At 46.1% G+C, this 24253-nt stretch overlaps 1 protein-coding gene across 3 annotated transcripts in view; it reads left to right on the forward strand.

The window, feature by feature from the left end:
* Positions 1-24253, forward strand: part of TTC7B (tetratricopeptide repeat domain 7B) — a 240934-nt gene that overhangs the window by 162567 nt on the left and 54114 nt on the right. For 2 of the 3 annotated variants that reach the window (XM_045562019.1, XM_045562038.1), the window contains 3 exons: positions 9336-9452; positions 16365-16462; positions 23792-23842. In XM_045562019.1, the coding sequence (XP_045417975.1) occupies positions 9336-9452; positions 16365-16462; positions 23792-23842 (266 nt within the window). The remainder of the gene's footprint in view (positions 1-9335; positions 9453-16364; positions 16463-23791; positions 23843-24253) is intronic. The other variant, XM_045562029.1, reaches the window with a different exon arrangement.

Below are 24253 nucleotides of genomic sequence, written 5' to 3' on the forward strand. Positions count from 1 at the left end.
GCCTCAGAAGAACCAAAGATCGCCACCACCCTCGTCCTCAGGGAGCAGGGCTCCCTGTTGAAAGCTCCAGCCCAGGCGTGGACAGAAGTTGTGCCTCTGGTCTCCTGTGGCACAGCTGAAAGAAGCCATGCAAAGCAAAGCAGAGCCCTTTGTGAGAACACAGGGGAGGCAGAGACAGAGAATACAGGGAATGTAAAACAGGACTCACAGGAGCGGAATTGTGCTGCCAGGATTCATGGTCCCTTTCGGCATCAGATCCCAGAGGGATGCGTCATCCACCTGTGGTCCCAAAGAGCAGCTTCAGCTTCACAGCACCCTGCTGGCCCATTCTCTCCTAGCTGCCTCCTGACTGAGCAGAGGGCACCGTTTCTACACCAGAGAACTTCACGGATTGAGTCCATATCACATCCTGGGCCAGGCCCTGCCCCTTCTAAGTCTAGGTGGTAGGATTCCCATTCTTTTGACGTTTACCGTTGTACACTGAAAGGAGCTCAGATGACTCATTTCTGCACTTATGCTCCGCTCTTCAGACTGGGGTATGTGGGAAAATTGGGGCCTTGGGGGCTGAATCAGAAACAAAGATGGGGCCAGGTGTGTGGCTCACGCCTATAATCCTAGCACTCTGGGAGGCCAAGGTGGGAGAATTGCCTGAGGCCAGGAGTTCAAGACCAGCCTAAGCAAGAGTGAGACCTCATCTCTACAAAAAAAAAAAAGAAAAATTAGCCAGGTGTGGTGGCTTGTGCCTGTAGTCCCCGCTACTCAGGAGGCTGAAGCAGGAGGATCGCTTGAGCCCAAGAGTTTGAGGTTGCAGTGAGCTGTGATGATGCCACTGTATTCTAGCTGGGGCAACAGAGTGTGACTCCCCCCACCAAAATAAGAAAGGAGGAAAGGAAAGGAAGGAAGACAGGGGAATTCTCCAGAGAGGGCCCTTTAGGAGGGGCCATGCAGCAGAAGAGGCCCGGGGCTGGCTTTTGGTTCACCCCTTCTCCATTTTAGAAATTACCAAAAAGCTTATGGTTCGGAGAGAATAGGTTCTTTCTTTTAGGAGCCAGTGTAGTCTGGTGGGAAGACTTGCTTTCAAATATGTTCTGTTCCCACATTTCCTCACCAGATGGCTGTTTGGCACTTACTGTACCAAAGGCACTTGCGCACCAACTGGTTTCCCAAACCTGAGGGCAGGTTCTGTGCTGCCTCCCTACTCTGCACCCCGGTCCAGCACGGCGCAGACAGCCCTGACTGTGTGCACGCTGTTGCTTTGGGGATGACACTGTGTGCAATGTCCCTTCACTAAATGTCACTCTCAGGGTTTGGAGAGGTCTTTGAATCACGGGCAGTGTGGTGTTTTCAGTTCAACCTGGCTGGGTCATTTCCTCCTCAGGTGCTGGCTCCTGACAGTCCTCGGAGTTGAGATTAATAGCTGAAGTGGGAACAAAAAATGAGCCAAACTGGGGTTTCTTGAGGTGACTTATTCCAGCTAACTATGTCAGTTGTTTGTTCATTCTAAAAATACTGCTAGAAGGATGGGGGAGTATTCCAGATTGTTGACACTTTGACTGAAATGAGAAGCAAAATGTAACTGATATGGGATCTAACAGGAGTTCCTGCCTGTCAGAAAGAGGAGGCAGGATTAGGATACCAAGAGGCACAGCCAAGTCACAGGAGACACTCGCAGATCCGTCCCCAGCTCTGTCACTCACGCACGGCCTCCCAGTCGAGGATGGCTCTGAAGAACGAGAAGCCTCCTCCTAACACCTTGACCCTGAGAAACTCTGTTTTGCCAAATTAGCGAGGTCTGGATCTTCCCAGGACAGCAGATCTGGGAGTCTGGGCTGGGACCATGCCGCCCCTCGCTCACGCTGACGAGGGCGACCAGAGTGGCAGAAAGGCTGGACGAGGGCCCCACACGTGCCAGCACGGGGTGCCTCGTCTCCTCTAGCAGCCATGGGAGTTAAAGTGGTCAAGTTTCTAGAACTTCCTTGGTGGTTAAATAACTCCCAGACAGAAGTTTCCCAATGAGCCACCAGGGCTTTCTTCTCAGAGAAGATGCGCTTGTGAGGAGAGCTGTGCTCTTCAGACCCCGCTTTGGTGGCTGTGTTGGCAGACTGAGCGGGGGTTGGCTTGCGGTCTGGGCTTTGCAATGGAAACCGGCTCTCAGGTTTGATCCGTGAAAAGCTTATTGATAGAGGTTTCCAGCGGGCGGCCTGAAAGCTGACATCCACTAGCAGAGTTCTGTGAGGCCAGCGCACATTTCAAAAATGTTTGAATTTGATGATCTTTTGGGTAGGCAGGCACGATTCCAAACATTCCCTGATGTCTTGAACCCTGCTCCTGTCTACCTGCATGTTTTGGAAGACATTTATATGAGTTTTCAGTTCCTGAGGAGGACCCAGGATGGTAGAGGGGTGATCACTCAGTGCTCTGCAGACGCAAGGAGGGGCCCTCTTTCTGGGTGGCAGTGTGAATAGTACCCCTTGGTTAGTACACGGTGGCCACCCTGGCTCCCTCCCTGGAGACACATGGAGGGCCCGGACAGGGTTAGAGCACAGCCTTCCAGAAGTGACCAGGGAGCCCCTCAGAAGGAAGGGAAGTATTCTGTTCAAGACACAGGCAGGGGTGTCCCTCATTTGTGGGCTTAATGTGATGATTGTTCAGAATTCCCACTGAATTTAAGAACAAAATATATCCTGCATGTTCGCCAAATTCTTTTTGGAATGAAGTAAACACAGAATTTCCTAAGTGCAGGGGCTATGAGAACTCTTTCCCCGGGAAGTCTTTCCATTTAAAATCAGACCATTGAAGGTTAGGATGGAGAGTCATGAACTAGAGTGGTGCTTCTTGAACTTAAATTTGCTCGTGAATCACCTGGGAGTCTGATTACTTGCAGATTCCGACTCCCCGGGTCCAGGCTGAAAGGAGAATATGGGGATTCTGTGTTTCCCAAGCTCCCAGGGGATTCTGAGGCTGCCTGCCCTGGACCACACTGAGTAGCAAACATTATAGGACCTTGCAAGACCTTTTCCAGCTTTGGGTTAATTGGGAAAAATCGATATTTTTTTCTAATTAACCAATGAATAGCATGTCAATACAACAATTAGGTAAGCCAGATGACCCAAGAAATTGTATATTTCCTGTGTAACAGCTGAATAATTAGATCGTTCATTCAGGTGACATTTATTGAATATTTGCAATTAGTGAGGCCCCAAACAGTATTTGGTATCTAGTGGGAACCCTCACGTGAACTGGCTCCACAGCTTCTCAGCCCTTCCAGCGGTTGTCAGAGGGGCCCCAGGGCAGTCTGAGGTCTCTCAGCCCCAGGACCTGCATTGCTGTAAACCCAGCATCATTGGCTCACCTGGTAGGGTCAGGTCCCATTGAGCTGTGTCAGGCCAGGCAGCTCACAGGCCAGCCCAGTATTGATTTTCAGTGACAATGACTCAGCGCAGGACCAGAGGCTGTTTTTTTGCAGAGATACATCATTACCTTCTGAGAAAGGACTGTTTTTGAAAACCCCGCCAGGAGAGCAGTGGCTCCAAGATGTGGTGGGCCATCCGACATGTTGGTGACAGTGAATTGAGGTTGATTCCTTCAAGCCACCCTGGAACCTGAAAGAAGCCCCTTGTTCCCCTCCGAGGGTGGGCTACATACATTTGATGCCATGCCTCTCCCTGAGCAGTGCAGGCCTGCACGTGGCCTGCTTCTCCTTTTCGTTCAGACTCTGTTCCCGGCTGACTGTTCTGGCTTCATGTTCCCATCCCTCTTCTAGTCACCACATGCTTTTGGCACATCCCTTCCGACTCCTCTGTTCCGATCTGCCCGCTGCCAAACCGTCTTCTCAAGTTAACATTTCATTTCAGCATACTTGCCCCCTGCCCACCTCTGCTTGATCTGTCATTTCTCTTACCTGGTGACAGATGCTTACTTTCCTTCGGGTATTTGACAGCCAGCCCCACTCCAGCTCCCATCTGGGCAGGCTCCCTGGTGGCAGCGAGAGCTGGGGGAGGTATTCAGGCCCCCGTGGCCATTGCCCCACTTGAGCAGAGCCCACGTGCTTTTCTGCACAGCTGTTTGCATCCCTGCCTACAGTTAGTAGGTAAACAGAGAGCCGGTCCCTGGCATGCAGAGCCCAAGAGCTCACACACGCAGGTCAGCACAGCATACCAATGTTCAAAGTTCCCTGATTTTACTTCTAAATCGGTTGCCACGAATGCAGCATTCACAGATCGGCTAATTAGTGAAGGTTTTGTGTGTCGATATGCGTGTTTCTTCCTTGGTGCACTTAACAAGTGCATTTTTTTTATTATACTATATTGCCAGATAAGATGGGAGGGAATTATTACTTTAGTATTTCCCTAAAATTTTCTAATTTATTTTCATTGAGAGTTCTTCATCAGAAAATTTTGTAAGGCACATTGAAGTTCGGAATTTAGATACATTCAGCCTTTTAGCTTTATCTTGGGCCTCAGCCCGAGTCTGGGTGGGGCCCAGGATAAAGCTAAACTAGGGAGAGGTACTAGAGGTGAGGGTCCACTGGTTGGGGCCATTTCCAGGGAGTCTTTAAAAATTCCAAAAATATGATAAAATAATATTTCTATTAGTTTTAATGAAAAGTAAAACTTTGATTAACTGGGTCCTTCAAATAACTAGAATTTTGTATGCACCAGACTTTTGGGTAAAAGGCGAATCACAAAACACACACACACAAATGTGATCGTCCTGGAAAGAATTAGGCATGATACATTTCAGGGGCTCTGCCCCAGTAGCCCAAAGCCTGCTCTCCGATAGCCCTTTTCAAGTTTCAGGGCTGTAGTCTGGCCATGAACTAGAACTCCTGCCTCCTACTGGTGGTCAGGTCTCTTCTTCCTACTGGACCATTGTTCTTTAAGGTTAAGGGACTAGATTTTATTTCACTGTGTATTCCACACAGCCTCTAGCACAGACCTCTGCACATTTCAAATACTTAAATATTTGGCAATGGATTAGAAAATGCTATGCATCTTTATTAGTGTCAGCAGTATAGTTAGATTTTAAATCATTCTTTCTTGTTCAGTGCTTTGGTGTCAGATGGATTTGGGTTTAAATTTCTATTCTACCAATCACTAGTGGTCTGAACTTGGCAAATTACTTAACTCACAAGCTAATTTGCAGGGTTGTCGTAAGAATCCATGATTAAATATTTAAAGTGTCTGGGAGCTGCTGTTATTGCCGTTATTATTTTGTCTTGAAAGCAGAAGTTTCCTGGCTTGTAGTTTATTATTCCACAGTTGTGAGCTTTTGTGTTTTTTGTAATTGCATTCCCATTTAGAGGGTTGAACTCCCATTATTTAAGTCTGGTTTCAGTGAGGGGTTGCTGTTTGACCCACATCTTGAATGATGAGTATGTCCTTAAAAGGCAGAAATGAATGAAAAAGGTATTCCCGACGGAGGGAACAGCATGTGCAAAGACCCAGGGGCATGAGGGAGAGTGACATATGAGGGCAGTTGACTGTGGTTCAAGGGGTGGGTGTACATGATGGGCACTGGACAAACCCTTCTGCAGCTAAGTATGTGAGCAGGAGCCAGATCTGAAGGCACAGTGTGAGATGCTGGATCTGAGTTCTCAGTAATGGAGTCAGTTCTTCTTATTTTCTTCATTAATTTTCTGTAAGTTTTTAATGCGTCTCTGAATAAATTTTTTTTTTTGAGACAGTGTCTCTCTCTGTCGTCCCAGCTAGAGTGCAGTGGCATCATCATAGCTCACTGCATCCTCAGACTCCTAGACTCAAATGATCCTCCTGCCTCAGCCTCCCGAGTAGCTGGGACTACAGGTACACGCCACCATGTCCAGCTAATTTTTCTATTTATTGTACAGACAGGGTCTCACTCTTGCTCAGGCTGGTCTCAAACTCCTAGCCTTAAAGTGGTCCTCCCGCCTGAGCCTCCCAAAGCACTGGGATTATAGGCATGAACTGCTCACCCAGCCCAAAATATTTCTTTTTTAAAAATTAGGTTCATGAACTTTTGAGCAAAGTGTAGGGGGTGGAAACACCATTTGCCCAGCGTGTAATGTCTTACTGTCCTTGGAGAGACATCTTACTTAATTCACACTTGGACTTGGGGACGTGGCCGGCGCATGGTCTCACCTGGCCTGTCCTCTGCGCTCTTTGTCAGGTTGACAGTTAGATATACTGAAACGTATTAAATGCTGGTTTGTCCCAAGTTTTTTTGTAACTCCTTTTTTGCCTCAGGGTTTCCTCAGCAGATTGAATCTCTAATATCTCTGGACTTCAGCCGCAGCAAATTAATGCTAATCACTGTTTGTGTGCTCTTCCTTTCCGTGCTAACGCGACACACACCCAGCCAGATGTTTTCGAACAGTGTTGAAACGTGTGAGCAGGGTTCGGCAAATATGATGACAAGTGTCACTCGTTCTGTTTTCAGTATTGTTTTCTGCCTCCTAGACAAGCTGGGATGTGGGGCAATGGGGGGAAGGCACCTTCAGTTCCTGCCTTTACGTGTGTGCACGAGAGCGAGTCAGCGTCCGGTGGGGCAGGAGTTCTGCCCGTTACACTGGCTGTACCTGCGCGGGGGCTGCCAGGCTGTGTCCCCTCCCTGCTGTGTCCTCAGCCCCTTTTCTGTGCCAGGCTCTCTCATGCTGTTCCGCTTGCTTCACTTCAAAGTGCCTTTTCCGTCATTTTCCATCATTTGTGCTCAGCCATTCCACCATTGTTCTTCCTGTCTGGCTCTCTTAAATCCAGCCCACACCTTTTCAACTCCATGTCCTGAGTCAAGTGTTTGAAAGCTGTTATTTTATGTTAATTAGGAGTTCTTTTTCCAGCCAAGAAGCCTTGCACAGAACTGTTCCCCCAGGCTGAGGCTTAGAGACGCACTCTGGCACTCTCTGCTCTGGGTGCAGTTACAGGAATTGTGGCTAATCGCTGTTAGTGCCACCCCGCTGCCTGCTGTGCAGGGAATCCTTCCCACCACTGCATGGCCCGTCCTGGGGCAGGCAAGCTCTGAGGGCAGTTCTCGGTGTGCCCCCCAGAGAGCTTCACTGCATGCAGCAGCTGCATGGCCCCCGGGACTCCCCACGGTTCTAGGGTCTCCCCCGGCCGAGATTGCCTGGCAACCACCCCTCATCCAGGAGAGTTTCTGGCCCTCCAAATAGATCTCCACCAGGTTCTGACAGGTGACCATTTGTAACAAACACATCACCCGGTTGACCCAAGTTTGGTGGGAGATGCTGGTGGAAAACTATTCCCACCGCATTCTGGACTCAGGACGACTTCAGCAGGAGTCAGCTTCTGGTTTCTTTCAAACCCCCCTGAGACACCCTGAGTGGCGTCATCCGCTGTAGGCAGACCTGGTAAGGCTGCAAGGGAATTTCCACATCTTGAGATGATTTTGAGCAGAAGCCGAGCTCTCTGCTCACATCTGGCCTCACTCTTCATGCCCACCTCCTTATAGTTCAGGGACTGCATCCCTCCCGTTACCTTGCCTGTCACCCCATCATCCCAGCCCTCTGCAAACCCAGGCTGGGGGAGGCTGCAGCCCTGACTCCACTGGGGGCACCAGCACCCCCTTGGGCTTCCCTTGTTCCATTTGGAGGGAGCGCTTGGTGCTAACCCATTCTTGAGCTTGAACAGCGACAGGTTAGGACCACTCTTGTTCCGTCTCTCACAGAGGAAGAAGAGACTTTTGCTCCTCTGGGGTACCTTGGAATGAGGACATTACATCATGCATGGTTGAGGAATTCTCCTGTATGTCTAACTTAAGTCACTGGAAATACATTTCTTTATCTTCGTGGTTTATAGAAAAAGTAGTCAGTAAGCAAATGCTGATTAAGGCCCACTGAACTCAGAGCATAATTCTAGGCACTGCAGAGGTGAGGCCAGAGCGAGGGAGAAAGATGTCAGGGTTGTTATACTCAAGAAGAGGAAAATCACATCCAGAAAACAACCAAAGGGCCCTCTTACAAAGCCTCGGTTTCCTCACCTATTGAAGAGTAATAGACACTACCTGCCAAGACGGCTTATTACAGAGACGACATGAGAGTGTGTAAAGTGCCAAACACAGGCTTGGCACATGGGAGACCCTTAGCAAACAGGAGCTCCTTCCTCTCTTTTCCTTCTTTTTATTATTATTAACAATAAACACCAGCTGGTGTGATGGAAGACTTATTTGATAAGATGGGGTTTTACCTGGATTTGGGAAGAATTAAAGAGGTGTGGACTAGCAGAGATTACAGTTGAGGACAGGGCATACATAGTCACAGAGCTGTGAAAGAAACATAGCATTTGGCCGGCGAGTTGTATCAAGAGGAGTAAAAGGTCCAGCGGGACGCCTGGCATGGGGTGGAATGGTGAAATCGGTGGCCAGCTGTGGAGCGCCTTAGAGGACCGCACACAGAATTTTGACTCATTATTGCAGACAGTGAAGAACCATTTTAGTTCTGAGCTGGGAATGAAAATGATTTTTGGAGACCGTTATAATAAGGTTTCTGGGGGCTGGGCAAGTCAGCGGACAGCAAAAAGGAATTTGGGAAGGAATTTGGGCTTATGCAGGGACTTTCACTAGGGCAGTGGTGACAAGACCAGGAACCAAGAAAGCTGATGTCTACAGGCACCCAGGCCAATGTCTGCAGAGAGACATGAGTAGAACTGGGGAATGGTACAACCCTGGTGGGGGGCAAGAAAGGAGGTTCTAAGCTTGGTTCTCAGAAGGTCTGGGTGGAGGGTGAAACAGTTGGTGGTAACAGATCTAGGGAAGAGACACCTTGGTGATCGTGGGGTGAGCTGTGAAGCCCTGGCCCCTAAATAGCACGGCTGGGAAGATCTAGGAGCAGAGGTCCTGAGCCGGAGGCCCCTTTCCTTACGGGCCTTTAGTTTAATTTAGGCTTTTTGAAACTTACAAGTTGATGACTATCGTTGTGGAGGGTTCTCTGTAGATATTTATATCAACTGAGTCATATCTCCTGTGTAATTTTGTAAATAAACATTCACTTTTAGAGAGTTTTTGAGGTTTCACAAATAAATTGGTTTAGTTCTAAAAAGCATGCTTTTAATAAGATCCCTGTATTCTGAATAAAACTGGCCACTCTCTTGCTTTTAACCTGACCGCAGATAGTCATGTTGTGCTTGCATTTGCCTTAGTGGTGAGACTTATGCAAAGCCACATATTGAGCTAGGAGTTTTGCAGTCCTTGGCCCTGCTGCCATTGCTTTCCTTGGACCACGCACGTGGACATCCCCTTTCTAAAAAGAGTAGTTGCTTCCGGGTCTGAGCCCACCACTTTGTCTTGTTGGGATGGGGACCCTGGCTTGAGCTGTGTTGTTTTCTCCCTCTATCTCCCCACCGTAGACTGCTGTTTTCCAAAGTGAAGTTGGAGTCACTCTGCCGGGGCCCAGATGAGGCGCTCCTCACTTGTAAGCACATGCTACAAATATGGAAATCCTGCTACAACCTGACCAATCCCAGGTAAGAGGCCAGCAGTGCCTGTTTTGTGTGGTTTTTGCATGGGTCTTTGCCTATCGGTGCCATCTCTGATTGGCATTTAGCAGGCATTAACTCTGTCACCCCTGTGTACCTCCGGATCCCCACGAGTAGCAGATCATAGTGGTGGAGCTTCACACTCCATTTTTAAGGGGCTCTCCTCTGAGCAGCTGATGAAGCCTCCAAATCATGGGTTTCTTTTGCTGTTGTTGCCATGGTGACCCACTAGGCTCAATTCACAATCGATCTTTATCTGATTTCTCTCTACTTGCCACTTACTGAACTCCTTTGACAAGTCTTAACATCTTTCTGGTAACTTATGTGCAGACTAGTCAATTATGTATCCAGATGGGGTTCTTGCAGTAATATTTAAAAGACCCACATAGACAACGGGCCACATCCTACTAAGGAAAGGAGAATCACAGTTAGCATGATAAAGTATAATTTTCAAAAAGTTAAAATCATGACTCATACAAATATAAAATAAACACATGCCAAAGATGTTGTTTACCTCATTAACTAATGAAGGAACCAGTAAAATGTTAAGACCAATTCAAAGAAGAATTTGAAAAACAGATATGTATAAGCAGGAATGCTGAAATGAATTTACAAATAGATGCAAAAGGAATATCCTATAAGGCAATGAAATGTATTGTTTGAGATTATCTTTTCTACAGGGTGGAAATCAATTCTATGTCTACTAGACACAATTCAGTTGCTTTGCTATCAGTTTCCTACAGTTAACTTCTGCCCCCACAAAGCTGTAAATGAGCCTGCCGGTCAAGGTGCCCATCCCTGTAGAGTCAGATCGTCTGGGAAAGTCGAGCCCCAGCATTCCACTGACACACCCAATAACCTATTTGCCCGTTTCCAAGTCTTGCACAATTTTTCCTGTTTAGATTACTAAGTGAAGGAAGTAATTTAATGAAAAGAGAGATCTGATGATTCACGTGAATTCACACAACTGCTCATACACTCAGAGTATCTTTCAAGTCCATGGCAAGGTGTATAGGCAGCCCATGTTACGCTCTTAAGAGTCAGGAGCCTAAAATTGCATAACTCCATCATAAACAAGTACTAAGTGTGAGGTGGGCAGAGGGCCGGTGGCTGTGGTCTGCAGAGACCAGGAGGGAGGGAAGGTGGTACGGGCGTTGTGGAGGCAGGGGAACAGAGATGTGGTTCCATGTGAGATTTTGTTTTGCAAAAATTTCTGCAGTTAATAAAAAGTGTTCGAAGGCAGGTCCCTGTTAAGGGCCTGGGCCTCCTGCGAACTGACAGGCAGACCTGGGGGGAGTGCAGCTGGAGCAGGAGGGGTCGCCTGGAAAGCTGCCTGCTGTCCCTCTGCCCCCACCCCGCCTTGAAGGCAGCCACAGGCCCCCTGAGTGGCAAGATGTAGAGGAGAGGCCCCTTCCTAACCACCGCCTGTGGCTTGGCGCTGTGCTGCCAAGAGCGCCCACCTTTCTCCTGATGAAAGGCAACCATGAGACCAGCCTCTTCCCTTTTGTGGTTATGTTCTGAAAATAGAGATCTAATTTTTTAAAAAATTTTACTTTTCCAAGTCTGTAAGCAAAAGTAGAAAATGTCCATATTTATATCCCCCCAAAGCCCCCACTCCTGGCCCATGAGAAGCCTGAGCATTTGGGGGAGACTTTGCCCCAGACCCAGCGGGTGCCTCAGTACTGGAGCACACCCCTGTGCCTGCACCCCCTTTAGAAATGAGAGGATAAATCCATCAGCTTGCATGTTGCCAATTTTCTCTCCGCTCTCCACACCTCTCCCACCTCCCCACATTTCCTCCCACTTAGCAACCAAGAATATTGAATGTGAGGGGGAAAAAATAGCAGAATTGGAAAGCTTTTTAAAAATACTTAACCAAATGCCTGGCTGTGTCCATACTTCCTCCGTTTCCTGAAGGATCTTTCAGGGCTGAGCAGGGAGGAACCCTGGCTCCAGGCAGAGTCTGGGTCGGGGTGGGGGTGGGTGGACAAGGCCCCCAGGGTCGCTGAGAACTGCTCCGTCCACTACCCCTGAAACCTTGAGGGGGGGTGGCGAATTGAGCAGCCCCTCATTAAGGAGTTTCCTGTTGGTTTTTTTTTTTAACTTTATTTTCTCTGGGATATAAATAAATGTTTCTCCTGCAGCCCTTACCATTGTGCAAATTTAGACATCCTCCCTAGTCTGCTTGGGTAAGAAGTGACCCTGGCAACAGAATCACGCACAAAGAAGGAAGGGCTGTGTCTTGCCGAGGGACAGCTCATCTCGCAACTCTCCAGATCGGAGCCACTGTGGCTCCAGCAGCCTGGAGGCTGCGATCAGGGCATAGGAGGTTTTAGAAGAGGGTAGAGTCGTATGACCAAGTGCATGAGAAGCATCCTTTCCTAAAAATAATGTAAAATAAAAACTGAGCAGAAAGCATTTTGGCAGGAAGCGGTTGCTTTCTACCTGTGGTAGGGCTGTGCTGACTTCCTGGCTCAGGGCACCCTTATTTGTGAGCAAGCTCAGTGTGGTGGGCCCTCGCTCCACCTGCCAGTTCTGCAGTCTTCCCCACCCCCTTCCAGACCCACCCAGAGGAAGGCAGAGGAAGACGTGGGCAGTAACAGGGAGTGAGCGGCCAAACTGAGAATAGACCCTAGCTTCATGTTCCCAGCGACTCATTCCCTCTTTTTTATTTTTGCTTAGAGGAAAAATCACACTATGAGCTAGTCACTGAACTGAGCATTAGAAAACTTGCAAATAGTGTTCCACCTGCAGTTGGAGAATGCATCTCTCGCTGTGAGCAGAATGGTGGGTGGCGTTCTCTCCAGCGCACATTTGGCGAGGTCTTCGTCATTTTAGAAGCCTGGATTATATTTCTCTCAGTCTGCAGTTTTGCTGCATGTAGGTTAGAAATCTGTCTCGTGTTTTGTCTTCTCTGTCTTCATGAAGTATAAAGCTCCCACAGTTCTTGTGCATATTGACTTGGCCACTCGCAACAGTGTGAATTCTGACCCAAATCCCACCAGAAGGTCCCAGCAGGCTCCCTGAGCTGAATCGCACAGCATTTCAGCCAGGAATGGTGGTGACCACATTTATTGAAACTCCTCTGTGCCAGCACTGTACCAGGTTAGGCCACAACAATGTGTTATCTTTAATCCCTGCACTAGCCTTGCAAGATAGCTACTATTATTTCCATTTTATAGAAAATAAAACTGAAACTAAAGGAGGCTAAATAACTTTCCTGAGTTTTCCAATTAAATAGGTAGCAGAGCTGTGATTCAAACCCAGGTCTGTCTGACATCAAAGCTCTCTCCGTGACAGCATGCTGCCTCTCTTCATCTGACAACCAGTTTCTTTTCTTTTTCTTTTTTTTATTGTTAACCATTTCTTTCCCTCCTCCTGTCACTGCCACTTGGGCCATCTCCATCGTGTAGCCATGAGCTGACATCTCCAAGTGATTCGAAGAAGTCCTGTTTCCATAATTACCAACAAATAGTATTTAAAGTTAATACACACACACACACACACACACACACACACACAATTTTCTTTGCTCTAACCTCAGTTGGAAGTTGGAGATCTGATTTCATATTACCAGTTGCCAGCATTTGGGTGGAGCTTTTCTTTTTAGAAAATGCTCTCATTTCATCTTCAGAGCAGCTCCATAAAGTGGGCGAAGGCTGTGTGATATCACTCATTTTACTTGTGAGAACTGAGGCTCAGGAATATTGGGAATTTGCTTTGATTCCTATAATCCAGGCCAGAAAACCAGGACTTCCTCTCCCATCTGCCCCTGTTCTGGTTTCCTATCCAAGCCCCCCTCTCAGATCCAGTATTTATTGTGTGCCAGGCATTATTCCAGGAGCTGGGAAGAGGCAAAGCTGCAAAAAGAACTCCAGAGTTCTGACTCCTAGTCCACCACCACAGCCACACTGCTGCTGATGTTTAACCTCTGTGTAGCCGTGGAAGATAGAGGATTTCCCAGAGAAGCTTCCAATTTCCAGTATAACTTTAACGGTCATTACAGTTTAATTTTCAGTCCTAATGGGGAACAGAAATTCCCTGGATGTGTGTGTCTACACATGTGGACATCTCCAGCTCATATACCATGGATTTTGGGTTCCTTGCAGTTTCCTCCCCCTCTGCTAGCACCACTGACCGGGAACGGTTTTCTCTCCCTTCCTGCCATCCTCCCTGGGAGGTGCCCCTGGCAGCCCATGGGCCAGGCAGAGAGGAGGGGAGGCTGTGAGAAGGGAATGGTGGTCCACAGGACATGCGCAAGCGGACAGTGTCCCAGAGGGAGAGAGGAAGGTGGCTTTCCAGTTTGCATGAGATAGACTGGCCGGAGTGAGGAGTTAAGGACACTCAAGGGTTGGTCAAAGCCTCCCCTTGCCCCTTCTCCTACATTCTGTGGATCATAGCAAAGGCAAATCTCAATTGGTTAAGACTCTGCACTACATAAATAAAGAACTAGAAATTGCCTGCAGCATCCAGTGAAATCTCAGTCAGTCATTAAATACCTAATTATTTTTATGGAAAAAACATTCAGTGTGGAAACAAAAGCTTCTCCATTTTGAATGCTAATTGTTGCTTATACACTACTTTCAAAAGGAACTATGGAAGACAAACTAAGGAATGTAACTGAGTGTAGGTTCTCAGCTGGTGCAGGGGAAATGGATACCTTGCTGTTATCAGTGGGTGAGGTTCACAAATTAAGATTATGGTTTTAGCTAGAGTTTCTAACATTTAGAGTAGGATATCCTTAGCTTCCCCATGCCTCCCACAATTGCACTAGAAATCTAGGGAGGAATAGTCTTCAGGAACTGGCTGGCCATATTAACCCCAGATGCAACATGTTTGTAGGTATATGTATTTATAGACACCTGGCATGTGCTTAGAAGTGATAACTCTTTAGAATGCTCCGTCCACGAGGCCTCATTTCACCTTACACAGTTCTATATAGGAAGACCACCCTTGTCTTCCTCTGCCCAGGAACTCCCTGAGGCACAGAGGAAGAGGCCTTGCCCAAAGTGACCTACTCATTAGTGACAGATGTAGGATGAGAACCCGAACCCCTAGCCGGGTTCCAAGGCCCCAGTTTCTGGGTCCTTCTCAAAGCATTACACATGGCAGCCAACCTGTGCTCTGGAACTTGGCCAGATGGGAAGCCTAGAGAATAATGGCCAAAACAAACCTCAGATTTGGTCCATAAAAACCCAGTCATATCCTTCCTTTGCAATGCCAGCACCTCATTGTGTGTCCTGGAACCCCCAAAGTAATAAAAAATATGTCATCCGCTCACTACATTTGAGACAAAGTCTTCTGAAAAACTTGTAAGTGGACAGCCATTGCAGTGTTCAGATAATTAACCCCTTTTAATATTTATGTTACAAATACTACATGTACAGACCAATGCTAGAAGTATTCACTCAGTATCGTGATTAATGAAAATTTGCATGTACTTTTATGTTGTCTTCTGCTCAGAGACATTTATTGTTTCTGAGTCATGGAAATAATCCAAAGAGCCGTTTCCAAAAAACATGTATAGGATGATGTAATAAGTATAGGCTGACAAATAGTCTGTTCTGAAGGAAGTTTCCTTCTGTTTCCTGTGGATTTCTTTAACTACATCACTGGACGTGGAAATTGCAGCCTATAAATGGTATTAAGTTTCATACCAAATCTTGTTTGTACTGCTTTTAGCAACAGCTGCATAGAGGAAGGAAATTGTGTCCCTTTATTGTAGAATTTGAACTTCTTAACAACGACAAAAAAAAATCACTCTTAAAGGCCCCAGATTGGAAAAAAAATAGATTCAAAGAAAAGCACTGAAGGTTCAAACGTCAAGAGACAGATAGGATTCTTTGTGGAGATGCTTTGATAGAATGTCATGATAGAGGGAAAAAGCAATAGTGTTGACTTACAAGCTTCTTAGAATTTCAAGAAAAACCAAAAACCTATGTTAACTAGGATCCCTTAACTGTGTCATTCCCAGTTAAGCCTGCTGTGCTCCCCCATGTGACATTGCCAGATGGATGGTGCCAAGCCTGTTCTGTAGGTGCAAGCTGGAGAGGGGGTTCGGTACAGACAGGCAGTGCAGGAAGCTGACAGGAGTAGAGGGCTGGAGCTGGCCACCCAGACCCTGCTGTGTTCCCTCCCAGTCCCTTCACGTCCCCATCGGCCAGCCTTCTCCGGCTTAGCAGTGCCGGGCAGGGCCTGCAGCTCCAGCTCTCCTGGGGTCACCTCACACCTCCTTTTCCTCATCTATTAAAGAAGAATGTTAACCATGCAGTTTAGCCCAAAGGCTCGTTCTGGGGACCCAAAGGAGGCCATAACTGCGATTGCCCTCAGTAAATGGGCCAGGGGTCCTTCAGTCTGGCAGCTGCACCTTAGAACCATCTGTGGAGCCTTGAAAAATATTGCCTGCCTCAGGAGTTCTGATTTATTTGGTCTGGAATGGGACCTAGGTGTCAGTGGTTTTTAGAATGCCCCAGGGTGATTTTCTTGTGCAGGGAGGGTTTGGAAGCGCTGGTGTGGAACGTTTCACAGAGACAAGTCTTTAGGGACTGTGTGTTCACGGACTCAACTTCTAAGACTTCACAGCGCAGGATGCCAATCAGTTTCCCCCTGTAAGGCAGATGGAGAACCCGGCTTGAAGTTTTCATTTTTGTATCTTATGATGACACAAAAGAGGCTAAAATTAGCAAGGCTCTGTGGTTGTGGCTTAGGCTGTGTTTGTGATACTGCATGCTGCAAGGAATCCCAGCCCAGGCTGAGCCAGGAGGCAGGGTGAAGACGCTGAAGAACGTGAAAAACACACAAAAGGTGTTCACTGCATTTCAGGATTCTGTATCGGATGATTCTGTCTCCTTCCCTCTTCCCACCTTTCAAATGACTGACATTTGTAGCTGTGTTTTGCAGTGATTCTGGACGTGGGAGCAGCCTCTTAGATAGAACCATTGCTGACAGACGACAGCTTAATACAATTACTTTGCCAGACTTCAGCGATCCTGAGACAGGTGAGAATAAAAAGCCAGAGGGGACGAAATGGTGTCACAAGAGTATGGGGCCTGGCCCTGAGTGGTGTGGGATGAGCCTGGGGGGCTGGGGTTGGAAAAATTCCTCACACAAATAGGTTCAACACTCAACTGAGGTACATTTTCTCTAGTATCTTTGTCAAATGTTCACAGTGGGGGCAGAAATATTTGCCCAGCACAATGCTTTGAAATCTGTTTTTCCCCTTGCTCTTAGAGCTTAAAATGTGAAACTGAAATTAGGTGGTTTCCACGCCCGTCAGTTTTCCCCTCTGCTTCCCCGTTTCTCCTCCTCTCTCCGGCTTTCAGACCTTGCTGAAATCAAGGTTTTGATTTCTAAGCAGTTGCTCATATAAACACATGTGCACCCAGTGAAAAGACCCTGTAGGGTGGCAGGTGGGTTTTGAGCTTCTAATTCCACTGCCCCACGTGGAAGCCTGTAGCACTTACTGCCTCTGAGCAAAAATGTCGCTTGTGTGTTCCGCATTTGCCTGAGCACAGGGAGTCAGCGTCCCTCTGTCATCCCCACAACTCCAAACAGTGACTCCAGCAGTGATGCAGGTCAAGTTTCCCTTACCCAAAATGCTTGAACCAGAAGTGTTTTTGGTTTTCAGATTATTTCAGATTTTGAAATATTTGCATATACATAATGAGATACCTTGGGCATGGGACCCAAGTCTAAACAAGAAATTCGTTTGTTTCATACACATAGCCTGAAGGTAATTTTATACAATATTTTTAATAATTTTGTGCATGCAACAAAGTTTTGGCTGCATTTTGACCATGACCTGTTCTATGAGGTCAGATGTGGAATTTTCCACTTGTGGGATCATGTCAGGGCTTAAAAACATTTGGATTTTGGAGCATTTCGAATTTGAGATTTTCGGATTAGGGAGGCTTAACACGTACTGACTGGCTGTTCAGTGGCAATGTGGGGACCCAACAGACCCACGGAACATAATGAAAGTCACTCTGCTTTGAGCCTCAGAGGTAGTTCTAGAGCATTAAGCCTGCTTCTGTTGCTTCTCCCCGACCTGCAGGGGACCCATGTAAGGCTCAATCTCTGCCTGGCTATGCCTGGTCTTTCATGGGCTGGCTTCATGAAAGGAGCCACAGAGTCCTTCTCCTGTCCTTGTGTCCCAGCATCCCAGCTCCTGACAGAATCCTTCCAAAGCAAGCCAGAGAGCAGCCCTGAGTCACGCACAGCCAGAGCTCACCCCCTGGAAAACCTGTTCCCAGGTGGGATGGGAGAGGTGGGGCCTCTGGGAGCCAGGTGTGTGCTCTGCCCAAGCCCCCCTCACAGCTGCCTGCAAGACTGCATTTCTGCACTAGGCTCCTTTTACGAAATTTGAAGTTAACTTGAGAAGTCTGATTGATCCAAGGGCTTTGGGGCTCCCAGGTCAAAGGATTGTTGGGCATTGGAAGCGGCACAAATTGTAAATTAGTGTAGTTTAACCTGGCCTGCAGCCACTCTCAAAATGCAAACTGAGCCATAGAAAAACTCACCCCCTGGAGTGGACTGACCCCCTGGATTGGTCATCAGTCACTGGTGGGCTTACACTGCAAACCAGGCAGGGACCCTGGCTGGAATAGCACAGCAGAGTTCTGCCTCTTGGGTCCAGTCCTGCTAGAGGGACCTATCTAACCCCCGTCATTGTAGGGAAGAGGTCAGGCTGTCAGGCAAGGTGAGGCTTGGACACAGGGAGAGAAGAGAAGGTGAAACTCACCAGCAGCAGTTTTGGCTGATTCAGAACAGCTGCTGCAGCTGCCCAGGACTGTTCTCCCACTTTCCCCCTCAGTGCCCTGTGAGGACAGTCATACTAAATTCAGGCCCCCTTTCCTTCCAGCTGGCTTGGACCTTAATTTCCCTGGAGGTCCCAAAACTTTAATGCCACATCACATTGAGAACAGACAATGACAGAAAATAAATGAGGCCTTTGTTATTCATTCTCCCCTTTGTACTTTGGGAGATTTCCCCTAGAGTCCCTAGGAGTCTCCCTCTTCAGGTCAAACCTTTTCAGATGCCATAATGTTTAGGTCAGGCCTGGCCCCTTCCTTCTCCTCCCCCATCTCCTTACTGGTATCAGTGCAGCCACTCTCTTGGGAGGGGCACCCACTCACTCGTGGGGAGCACAGGTGTTCGGAGTCTGGACTGCTGGTTCCTATGCCCTTCCTGAATAACAGAGGGAAACCACAGCCTCCCAGGCACTGGCCAGTGACCATTTTGTTGTTGTTGTACTGTGCACAGGAATCCTTCCAAGACTCCTTCCGCCGGCCCTGCCCCCAGAGCCACAAAGTGTTGGTTTGCACACCATCCATTTAGCCAAGAGACCAGGAATCAGCAACATGGAAGGCCATGTTAGAAGGCCTTATTTATTGTAGACTATTTGTAAATGAGGGTAAAGCATTCTGAAATGCCAATGTAAATCCAAGAGACTTAAAAATTAGAAAGGCTTGCCTAAAAATGGAAAAGATGCCTTCATCTTGATTAATAAAGCCCAATAATTCAAAAGCTAAAGGTAGTTCAGAAGTTACCATCGAGAAGTTTTGTTTCCGTACCTGCCCCTCCATCTTCTCTGTCCCTAAAGGTAACCATTTTTATTAGTTTTGTTTCACTCTTCCAGTGTTTTTTCGTGCAAATAAACATATATTATTTCCCATGCCCTCTTTTATAAACAGTCACACACTTTGTATGCTGTTGAGCATTTGACATTTTTCACTTCACAATATATCTGAAGATGCCTGTCTATCCATTCATAGAGAATTTCCTCATTCTTTTTTTTTTTATTTCAGAATATTACGGGGGTACACACATTTCTTAATCCAAGAAATCCTCATTCTTTTTTACAGCTATGTGGTATTCCATAACCCATGTATTTTACAATCTGCAGTCTCATCCATCCATCATGACCTTAGCCATTTTTCTCCCTTTGCCACAGTTTTCAGTTCTTGTGCTGCTGAAGGAGACTGGCTAATTTTGAACATCCATTGCAGCACTGCTCAGCTAGAAGAGCAACTGGGCTGCAGAGAAAAAGAGAAAAGGAATTTGTCTGAGGTCAGAATGGTTCCAAAACAAACAGAAGTGACTGTGAGATCAGATATGGCCTGGGAGAACCCAGCCCTGGCAGGTGGCAGCTTATCGATAGCACCGGTCCGTCCCCTGCCCCATGCTTAAGTACTTTTCCAAATCCCCTTTAAAGGGCACGGGCATCCAACACGAGCAAAGCCACACCGCGCTGGCACCAGGGAGGGCGCACAGCCAAAGTAACGTTGAGCTTCCACCACCACAGCCGTGCCAGCTCTGGGGCACGGGGCCCAGAGTCACCCACTGTGCAGACAGATTCCTTTGTGAGGCCACAAGTCCTCTTGGATAGGTTTGGTTTTGTTTTTTCCCCAGAACTAAATTTCTTTTTCTTTTTAAAAATTTCTATTATGGAAAATTTTCAAGTGTACCAGAATAGAGATACTAATATTCCCATCACCTACCACTAGGCTTCAACAATTAATATCTTGTTTCATCTATCTCTCCTGTCCTACATTTGGCGTTCATAGAGTATTTTAAGGCAAATCCCTAACATCGTATTTTGCCTATTAAAATTTTAGGATATATGTCTAACAGATAATAGCTTTAAAAATATATAGGCATAAATACAATTATTAAACATCCTGGGTCATTATACAGCTTGGTGTTCTTGATTTTGGAAGTGGTTGATTAACTGACATATGGTTTCCCACCTCTGAAATTGTCCACATGCAGATCTGTGCGGTAACATTAGGAGGAACCCAGGTCTATAAGCTTTGGACTGACCAAATCCACTGTAGCTGACAGAGTGAAATTTTGTTTTATTAAGTGGATGTGTCAAACTGAAAAGGCCCTCCTTACAGAACATGATTTCCCCTCTAATATCACCTCTGGCTTTCCTTGCCGCCCCCCCCACCCCCCGCCCTGTCACGTAAAAGGTCCCAGCCAGTGAGAAAGAGGAATCCACTGGAGTGGCAGTCCTCACTGTGAAGCTGAGTCATTGTCTTTTCTTGGGAATAAGTTGGTAGTTCCTTAAATAGAGGATGAAAAAAAATTTTTTTCTGCCTTTTGCCTTCAAAACAGGATATGGGATAAGGGAATTTATCTTTAATAATCGGTACGATATTACCAGATACCTATCCAAAGCAAAATCATGCTTTTAACTCGAAAGTTTGATCCATTTTGTTTGGGCAAATTTCTAATTGCAGCTGTGGTGACCTCCCCACTGCCACGCGTTGCTCCAGCTGTAAGGCACGAAGGCAGCGGGACTGGCTTCCTTTTCCAAGTGCCCAACCAGGGCACCCAACCATACACCACCTCAGAAAGTGGTCTCCATGGTCACAATGCTGGGACTGTGACATATCGGTGCACCTTGGAAAACCGTAGTTTTCAAGCAAGCTATATATAAGTGCTTCTCATAAAAAACAAATCTCTGAAAATCAAGTCCTAACCCATTCCAATAGAAAAGTAGTTTCCCCTAGAACATTCTGAGTATTGTAGACTAAAGATGTATTACTTTTAGTGGATCACACTGCTGAATCTGTGCCCAGGTAAATCTTATTTTTATTCCATGGTGTTGTTGCAGACCAATTAAATAACCAGTGGAAAAACAAATTTGTTTTCTTCGAAAAGCACTTGTATTCTACTGTCAGTAGAGGAATGATTGTGTATTACATGACCTCATTTTCTTTGCAGCTTATGTGAGTATATTAAAAGCTAGTTTGGTTTTTTTCTTTGTGTTTCTAAATTTTTTTTGCCTTTATCCTTTTTTTTCTCTTTTACTTTTTTAGTGTCAGCTTCCTCCTCCTCCTCCTCCTCTTCTCTTTCAAGAACCGAATCTCCTCTCCACCTGTTTGTATCTTCTCATCTTCATTCTCATCCCAAACCCGATACCTTTGTGTGGCCCCCTGCAGCTCATTCATTCAGTGACCCAGGTCCCCACCACCGCCCGGAACCCTCTCTCTGTAAACATGGTTTTTCCTTTCTTGTTAGACCTGCTTCACTTGCCTGTTTTACTTTCTGATAATCTTCCTAACTGATAAGCTGGATAGGAAACTCCATCAAACTTGTCAGAGAGAAAATCTCGGTAATTTGGAAATTTGAAAGCTGTTTCGGGCAGGAGGAAACCTGGGATTGCAGACATTGGCGCCCAAGTTCCAATCTCCTCTTTGAAAAGTAAAAGAAACCTGTTCTGAGCAGAACAAATGGAAGCTTTTCTAGAATATTGCTTCTAGTTCTTTGGTCCTTCTGTGCTTTGCTGGAGTTGATATAAACGCATAATAATTAATGCTATTAAAGAAAAGGCAAACTGTGGCATTTTGCAAATAATAATCTAATTGTAAAAACTTATGGTTTTCAATTTAGAAATTAATTCAACCAGTATATAGTAATCAAGGCTGTATTCTAAAGATAATGGCCATGGGCCCTTTAAATATGTGATTCTCAAACTTTACTGGGCATTAAAATCACAGGGAGAGCTTTTTAAATGGTTGCTCCCCTGGTCCCCACCCCTCCAGAGTTGATGATTCAGTGGGCCCGAGGTGGGGCCCAAGAATCTGGATTTGTAAACTGCCCCCTTATGATTCCAATGCCAGTAGGTTATAGACCACATTTTGAGAAATGGTGCTATAAACTGTTATCCATTTGCAACAAAGAAAAATGTAGGGTTTATGTTATGAAACTGCAGAGAAACTGAACAGTATTTTAGTCTAATCTTGTTTTTAAATAATACAGAAATTTTTAAAATCTGCTTTAGGGAGTTCCAGGACCTGCCGATTAACAACAGCAACAACATAAAAGGTCCCTGTATTATAATGAAACACTGGTTGGTAAAGTCCTTAAATGGGACCTAAATATGGATCTCACCAGGACAGTCCATCCTTGTGTTCTCTCACTCATTTATTTAATGTTCACTTTATTGCCAGCACTGCCAGAAAATTTAATCTCTATATCCATGATTTATAAGGGCTCATCTTTGTTCCAAATGCTCAGTTATATGCTGAACAAAAGCTCATAAAGGGAACTGGTGCCAGAAAGAACTACTTTCTCTAATGTGCTCATCTTCGGGATGGCTAACCCGCTGCATTCAACTCACACACACACACAAAGCCGGGGCAGAAATGAGGTTACCATTTAAAATAAACCATTCAAACCAAGAAACACTGTGACCTTACTTTTCTGCATATTAAGTGTTCTGAACTTTAATGGCAATCGCAGTTTTATGAAATGGAATATGAAACTAATGTTTATAAACTGTTTATGTTGTTTTTAATGCACTTCTTAAAATAGACATTTTCTCTTAATGCAATGCCTTGGGGCAATTGCCAGCTTTGGTTTTTCCAGAAAAATTGTTTTTTACATTGACTTTTGCTGCATTTATTATCTTAAAATGGGATCTTACTGTTCTGGAATAACATTATATGTTCCCAGTGGCCCGTCCACTGTTGTTTGCACAACAAACCTACCTGCCGGTGTTTATTGCGTTGCATCCTGGGAGCCCTGTGTTCGTTCGAAGACTGAAGTCTGGACTCTTCCAGTGAGGCTCTTTATATCAGATTAATTAGTAAATTGTTGGGGCGATGAGCCCCCCACCGGGCTTTCCGCTGAGTATAGTAAGTCCCAAGCAGTGCTCAGTTGTTTATTCTCTGTGAAGCTTTCCATCCTCTGACCTTGCCTAGCCAGTAACCAGGTGTTTTAACTAAGACTGAAGCTCTGAGAATCCCACCCCCACAAAGATACAACATTTCGAGAGAGGGAAAACATACTGCTAAGTGTAGAATTTCTTGATTAAAACTGTAACTAACTTAAATCCCACCTCTTTCTGTTAGGACAAGCAGATAGCCAAGGCCTGAAGTTTTATGAATTTCTCCCTCCAACCCTTTGACTTCATAGGAATGAAAACTAGCCCAACCCTACAAACTGTTGGAATCATGATGAGGGTTAATGTGTGGAAAGACCTGAAACCTGCTCGTTTGATTATTTTTTCCTTCCCTTTGGAATTTCCTGCTTTGGAAACAAAACGCATTACATGAACTGGTCAGCTTTCATGTGCTCAGTGAACATTTAAATGGATAGGGGAATGCCCAGTTGGCCTTTCTTTGATTTAAAAAAAAAAAAAAAATCATTGTTAGTGGAAAAAATGTGTATCACTCTTGAATGGAAATCTGATGCCAGACAGCCAGACTTAACAGTTGGAAGGTTATTAGAACTCTGTTCGCTTTTTTAGCCTTAATTTTGATTTTCAAATGTTTTGTTTCTTGATTTTAATTTTTGGTTTGATTTGTTGTTCCAAGGCAACTCTCCAGAAGTATACTTTCATGGTTTTCCTTCCCTTTTTTCAGTTAGTAAGTAGTTTACCAATCTATTAACCCTCTGAGGGTCTCCGAGTCACACTTCCCTCCACCATGGAATGTGCACTGTGTTGTCGAGTGTTGGGAATGTTGAGATGATGGATGTCAAGCTGCCGCCTGCTTGCCCACTCTGCCACCTGGAGCCCGTCCCCACAGATTCTAATGCATCCAGTGCAGCTTGGGTTTATGTACTAAGGAGGCAGTATTGACCTGAGGAGGACTACGGAGGAAGGCATTGTAGGACAAATGCCCAAGGCAGGGTGTGCGGTGGATAGATGAGAGCAGCCCTGGTACTGACTGGAGGCGTGAGACCCCTGGCCCCCCTAAGGTGGGTCACCCATACATTGGAGGGAACCAGCTGAATCATGAAATTCCTTTCCAGTGCAACCATTACTGCTGCATAGA

Source organism: Lemur catta, chromosome 1 (assembly GCF_020740605.2).
Source record: "Lemur catta isolate mLemCat1 chromosome 1, mLemCat1.pri, whole genome shotgun sequence".
Classification (NCBI taxonomy): Eukaryota; Metazoa; Chordata; class Mammalia; order Primates; family Lemuridae; genus Lemur; species Lemur catta.